We start from the raw sequence: 7,157 nt of genomic DNA on the forward strand, positions 1-7,157 counted from the left end.
TTATCACAATTTTATAATGAAACTGTTTTTGTTAATATTATATGATAACATAGAAATCAATACAAAAAAAATCAGTTCCACTTAAGCCCTGATTAAATGAATTGAATGTGACTGCTTAATAATTGTGGGAGGTTTCAACATCCATGTTGACAAGCCTAAAGACCGAGAGGCAGAAAAGCTGTGTGATATTCATGATCATTCTGGTCTAATTCAGCATGTTGACCAAGCAACACAAATCATCTCCAGTTTGGATGCATTGTACGTCTGTCCTCTGCAGAGCTCAGCTGCTCTCTACCAGTCTGGCTCTCAGGACGACTTCCTACCTGATCAAGGAAACCGAGTACATGCCCTGGCAGTCTACACTCAACAACCTGAACTACTTCCACCTCATGCTGGACCAAACCGAAGTCTATGAGCCCATGCAGGTGAAGACTTCTCAGACGTTAGCCGTTTGTATGCTATGAGCATTTAAACAGGTAAACCTCAATCTTCTCCTGTTTCTGTGATTCATCAGGAATACTTCAAGAAACAGGTGACTCCACTCTTCCTGTACTTCAGGAATATAACGTCAAACTGGACCAAAGTTCCAGAGAAGCACACTGACCAGTGAGTCAAATTAAATTACGAGAATAAAGTGCTAATATTACAAGAATAAAATCATAATATCATGAGAATAAAGTTGTATGAGAATAAATTCAAAATATGATAACTCTATTCTTTTTCTTATTTTCTTTCTTATGAAAGAAAGAGTAGTTCTGTCATAAAAACAGAACTACTCTTTAAATTCCACAAATCCGCATCTTTATGGGTTATAGCGCCCCCTTTGGCCACACATGGCAGCTTTGTGTCAGTGTTGCTGCTTCGTGTGCAGAACGTCTTGCTTTAACACGTTTTGTCTCCCCCTGCAGGTACAATCAGGTAAATGCAGTCAGCACAGCCTGCAGAACCGGACTACCGGAGTGCCAGAACCTGGTCCGCATGTGGTTCCGGCAGTGGATGGACGAACCTGAACGCAACCCGTGGGTCTGATTAATGCAACATTCCATCATGTTTATTTCAATGTGTGTGAAAACAAGAGCTGAAGAAAAACCTACAGAGACACAAGGGAGGGTAAAAATAATCAATATGTTATTTCAACTTATGTTATGGTAAAGTATTTCCCAGAGTGATGCTTAATACTGATTAACGTTAAATTATGTCTTTAACTTATAATTGATCAAATATACACCAGTAACACTAAATACAGTTCATCAGGACAGTAAAGTGTGTAAAAAAACCGCATTAAATGTTTACTAAGCCGAGATATTTTATTAAAGTTTATGGCAATAACTTCCTCTGCTGCAAATAGAATGCTACACCTGGAGCGACATATGGATGAAATATTTACCTAAAAGCATAAAAAAATATAAAAAAATATGCAGGAAAAAATAAATAAAACTGAGGTTTTTAAAAATGCCATTAATTAATTATTAGAAATGTAGCATCACTGCAAATGAGCTTCGTCAGAGCGGGTCCAAGATCGCATGAAACTCGAAGTGAAATCTTTTCATTCAGACTGCAGACGCTTTTAAAACTAGCCGATAAGTTTACGAATTAGTTCCACATATGAAAGAGGCACAAATGGGATTTTGTTTAGGATGAAAAGATCGGAATGCTGTGAAAAAGTCAGAAATGACCAGTCCTGTCACAATAACAAACTTTGCCGGACAATAAATTGTCCCAGAATGTATTGCGATAAACAATAATATTGCTGCTTTGAGAACACTTTCAAGTTTTGGCATAATAATAATGAAAGAACCCATTCTCAAAAATGAATAAACTTTAAATTCTAATGAACACTTAACACTGAAACTGGAGGACATTTTAAATATCCAAAATAAATAAACAAAACGAACCAAAATAACAAATTAAATTAATTATTAAGTCAAAATTGCCCTTCAAGAAAAGAGAGCTTGTTGAGACAGACTTTTATCATCCAGTTTTTGGTAGAAAGACAGAAAAGAGAAAAACAATAAATAACACAAACTGAAATTATTAAACTTGTTTTAATTTATAACACGATTAATTGATTTAATGATTATTGTGACAAGCCTACATATGGGGAAAAAATAAATTGGGCTTGGTTCCCATTTAACGTAGCCTTCGGTTGCTCATACCTTGTTCCGTCTCTGGTGTTTTGTAATTTTTGTCTTTTTCTATTTAAAATGGCGTCTTTTGTTGCTGTTTTTGTTTTGCTCCTATGGAGCAAAATCAATCAATCAAGTTTATTTATATGGCATATTTCAGCAACAAGGAGTTCAAAGTGCTTTATATTATAAAAGTCACAAGTTCCATCGTTACACATCAAAATGTTGGTCAATGTTTCATTTACTGTCATTCAAAATCAGCTCTAACCAGGTGGCGGGTTTTTAGTCTGGATTTAAAGGAACTTAGTGTTTCAGCTGTTTTGCAGTTTTCTGGAAGTTTGTTCCAGATTGTGGTGTGTAAAAAAAGTGTAATCTGAGTACAGTATGTGGAACTCCATCTTTTTGATGAACAGGTGAAGCTAATCTGCAGCTCTGCGTTCTTTCCTTCAGCATCCACCCGAACCTTCGCTCGGCGGTTTACTGCAGCGCCGTGGCGGCCGGCGGCGAGGCTGAGTGGAACTTCACCTGGTCGCAGTTTCAGGACGCTACGGTGGCCAGCGAGGCCCATAAACTCATGCTGGCCCTGGCCTGCAGCAACGACATGCAGCTGCTGGAGAGGTGAGCCTGGCCTTCACTGACCCTGCCTGGTGGTCCAGGCCTCCGATGGTCCAGCAGCTCGAACCAAACGGAAACCAGTCTGGTGTCCAAACTGGCAACTTTAAGCTGGACCATAAAATTCATTAAATTAAAAAATATATTATTAGAATAGAATAAAATTAACATTGTAAAAAAAGAAAAGATTTATAATATTACTGCATAAATACAGATTTTACCATGCAGGAAAACATGTGATATGGTTGAAATAGTTTGTGTGTTAAGGTATTATCTCATGTCTTTTCAAGATGTTTGCAAGTTGTTGAAGCAGGTGATTTGAATTGTACGTTTAATTTAATTTTGTTTGTGTTTTCAGAAATACCTTTATGTCTTTTTATGAATATTTGTAAAGGATCCTTATAGTAATGAATCTCAGGAAGAATAGTCTCTACTGCAAAAGAGACAAATGTAGATCCTTAAATGAACAAATAAACATTATTTATACCATAGTCAATGTTATGGCTATTAATAAAAACTCCAAATTCAACCATCTAGATGTTTATATCTGTTAACTGTAGGTAATCTGGTGAGGATCCGAGATACAATTTCACCTGTGAAAAACAGATGATCCAAATCCTCGGTCACTTTTTCACAGAACACAAACTCATCCACTTCAAACTGACCTGCAGGTATCTGGAGTTCACGTTAGACCCGGCAAAGATCCGGAAACAGGACGCCACCGCCGTCATCACCGCCGTAGCCAATAACAGAGCGGGACAAAATCTCACCTGGCAGTTTGTCACAAAGAACTGGGATTACATGTTCACAGAGTGAGTGTCAAACTCCGCCTGTAGTTTTAACCACTCAGTTTTAACCACTCAGTTTAAACGGTGTGTTGATTTTTAACGATGTATTTATTGGTTTATTTATTGTTCACCTGTTGATGTATTTAAGTTTTTGATCGACAAGTTTTGTGTTTTTAACCATTCTGCCTTTTGTCAGAGTGTTTCTTCTGCTTACAAACCTCCCACTGACGTCACTTTAGTAATCCGTTTGTTTGCAGCTGTGAGATTTTAAATCTTTTGTGGGTTTTGCCAGGTATGGTGTGGGCTCTTTCTCCTTTGCTTCTCTGATCAGCGGCGTCACAGCGAGGTTCTCCACACCTGAGGAGCTGCAACAGGTATGTGATTTAGATTTCACTAAAAAATACAGCGGATTGAGCTGATCTGCAGCCAAAGCTGCAGGCTGACCTTGTAGGTGATTAATTACTGCATGTGTTTTATCAAAAGAAAGATAGAGATGGTTGTTTTGTTGTCTGGAAAACTTTGAATTTGACTAGATGGATTGGCTGGAATTGGCTCAAATGTTTTCATGTCCAACAATGCAAAAGAGCCTCTAGAAAATGTGCTGCAAATATCAGAAGTTGGTATTTCTGGGGTTTGTTTGATGAAGATGTGCAACATGTACATATAATAATAATAATAGTGGTTTTTATTTCGAAGCGCCTTTCAGAGTACTTCTGTACAGATCAAACAGGAAATGAAGAAACGGTACACATTAAAAATCGCGCAAAATTTTGAGTGTTGTGTGATAATTGGATTTTTGTTTGTCACTGATTGATTCCTAACGAGTTTGGCGCCCAACGTGGGGCACCCACAGCCCTTAAGGGTGCATTCACACCAGCCCCGTTTACTCTGCTTTAATCAAACTCTAGTCTGTTTGTCTGGAGAGTCTGTTACGTTTGGGGAGTTATGAATACACAAACAAACTCTAGTCCACCTGAAAACCCAGGTCTCGGTTCAGTTGATGTGAATTCTACTTCAGTTTGAATGCATATGTGATTAACCTCTCTAAAAGCAGGAAGCAAACTACATGGCATTCTGGGTAAATACAGCTAAAACAACGTACAACGTACAAGCTAGCAGGAGAAATGGTTTGTGGCCTTTCACCAAAGACAAAAGAGAAATCCTCCAATCTGACGCTACTCCATTTTGGTTTACATTTCATGAAGAAGGAAGCTGCGCTCACCGTCTTTCTCTGAGGTTTGGTGTTGATTCTCTCAGTGGTTCTTGGCGATGGGGGAACAGATTTTTCAAAAGGTTTTGATTGAATGTGAAAGCCAACCTCAGCAACTGAAAATGTTTGATTGTGTGTGAAAACTCCCCAAAAATCTCATATTCTACCATAATCTGAACTTGAGTCTGACCTGTGTTTAAACCTGAGGTCCTGTGATTCCTTTGATAGTTGCTGGATTTTGAGGAGGAGCACAAAGATGCAGGATTCGGTTCTGCGGCGCTCGCAGTGGATCAGGCCGTGGAGCGGACCGAGGCCAACATCAAGTGGGTGCAGAGGAACAAACAGGAGGTCCTGCAGTGGTTCAGCAGCCAGACTGGAAACCAGCAGAGCTAACTGGGCGCTGTGAGTCTGGAAGGAGGTGGTGATGATGAAGAGCAGCCTGAAGGTGAACATGTGTTGATCAGAATCACAAAGAAAGAATAAATGTCCTCAGTAAACAAAAGGGAGGCTTAACAAATAACAATTTCTCTCGAAACCAAGGCAAAAGGGAAAGCCAGTCATTGTGTAGTATAAATTCTTGTAAATACAGTAAATTGAATCTGGTTGTTTTGAAGTGTTTCAGCACTGTGTTAATGATCTGGATTTAACTGAATTGAATTGGAGTCTATTATTCTGTTTTACAGTGGCATCAGAAAAGCAACACATGGAAATAAATGTTGAAAACCAATTAAATATTAATTATTATGAAGTTTTTCACTGATTAGGTAACTGTACTTGTATTATTAGAGTTGATATAAATTATAAAATAAAGATAACTTTGTTTTCTTTCTGAAGGCACAAATCCATCCATGTAAAGACATCGGGTACAGTTCAAGCACTGACACCCTAATGAATGTTTTCAGCTTGCTACACTACAAAAAACTAAACAATTTATTTATTACTACAATAATAAGCCATTTTCCCATAAGTGAAATAATCTACCAGTAGAACTAGATCTTTTTCATCAATATTAAGGAATTACAGACTTAAACAAGCTCCCATATCTTGCTGAATAATAACTTAAAAGTAAAATTTTGTCTTATTTCAAGTGAACTAAGATATTTTCACTAGAAACTGGACACAAATACCTGGTAAGATTTTGGGGTTTTGCAGTGCAGCTGCATTTCCACTGACACTTTGAAAATAAATTCTCTAAATGGAAAAACGAAATTAAAAAAATCTTTTTCTAGATTGAGGTGTTTGTTTTTTACTATATCAAAATTGGTTTATGTCCAAAACTGTGACAGAAACACTTTTTTTGCATCACGCGAGTCACATGATCAACAACCAATTACTTTTGAAAAACCACGAAGAAGAAAACAGGAAGTAGTTGGGCATGTTTTTAATGACTAATCGAGTGAACGAAATTATTCACGTGTGATTTTAATCGCATTTCTTACTTAATGTAAACACCGAAATTGCGAAACTGTGTTTGTTCACAATAGCGGGATATTGACGACGTTTTACGTAGCTTTTCATTGAACTAAACCATTTTCTGAATCAAGAACAACAAAAATAAGAGATCCGGGTTGTGGTTTGGTGTCCCAGTGCTCATCTCTCCTTTTTATTGAGTAAAAACACAGTTCAGATTCAGACCACGTTACACTTACACATTATGGTGAAAACGCAGAGCCAAGAGAAAACACCAGACAGACATGCAGCCACCTACACAACCAGAACCAGAACCGAACAAGATAAATAAAACAACAAACGTGTGCCACCGAGTCAACCCCCCAAAAAGACACAAAAAACAACAGGCCGGTGGGAAACTTTGATTTAAAAAAAAAAAAGAAAAATATGTCTCAGTCCTGGATGTGATTGTCTATTTTGTCCACTAGATGGCACTGTAACCACATTCAGAGCGATTCCATTTTGAGTGGAAATGTGAGGAAAAAACCCAAAGATGGCGGCAACGCACGTCAGTGAAAATCAGAAGAAAAAACAAGATGGTGAAAACAAAATAAAGTCTGAGCACACAGAAACTGTTAAAGTTACACACAGACAGGTTTGTCTTTCTGAGAAGATCCAGCAGTCAGGACGGAGGTTCTCATGCAGGACACGGGACAGGAAGACACACACAGCTGGAGTCTGGCACGGAAAAACAGCTGTTTGATCAGAAGCTCCGGTTAGTTTCATGGGATGAGAGTTATAATCCATCTGTAAGATGCAGCAGCTGCAATTTGATATCAACACTTTGAAATTAACCTTATAATTTGAGAAAAATCACTAAAACTCCAATTAAATACGATTAAATCCAGCTGGTTGGTACCAGCTGGTTCTGGAATAAAAGATCTGGAATCACTCCTACTGGAAGATGTTTTACTTTTAGTTACCAACTATTTATTCTGGTTTTCAAAACATAATCAGTACCTGAGATTTATC

At 37.9% G+C, this 7,157-nt stretch overlaps 1 protein-coding gene across 1 annotated transcript in view; it reads left to right on the forward strand.

Annotated features, from left to right (window-relative positions):
• LOC103466769 (aminopeptidase N-like) overlaps positions 1-5,687 on the forward strand; it is a 16,124-nt gene extending 10,437 nt beyond the window's left edge. Inside the window, exons 17-23 of the mRNA XM_008412586.2 lie at positions 278-425; positions 515-606; positions 909-1,019; positions 2,577-2,744; positions 3,410-3,550; positions 3,819-3,900; positions 4,965-5,687. Coding sequence (XP_008410808.1) covers positions 278-425; positions 515-606; positions 909-1,019; positions 2,577-2,744; positions 3,410-3,550; positions 3,819-3,900; positions 4,965-5,129 — 907 coding nt within the window. The 3' untranslated portion in view covers positions 5,130-5,687. The remainder of the gene's footprint in view (positions 1-277; positions 426-514; positions 607-908; positions 1,020-2,576; positions 2,745-3,409; positions 3,551-3,818; positions 3,901-4,964) is intronic.
• Positions 5,688-7,157: the final 1,470 nt, after the last annotated feature.

Source organism: Poecilia reticulata, linkage group LG6, assembly GCF_000633615.1.
Source record: "Poecilia reticulata strain Guanapo linkage group LG6, Guppy_female_1.0+MT, whole genome shotgun sequence".
NCBI classification, from domain to species: Eukaryota; Metazoa; Chordata; class Actinopteri; order Cyprinodontiformes; family Poeciliidae; genus Poecilia; species Poecilia reticulata.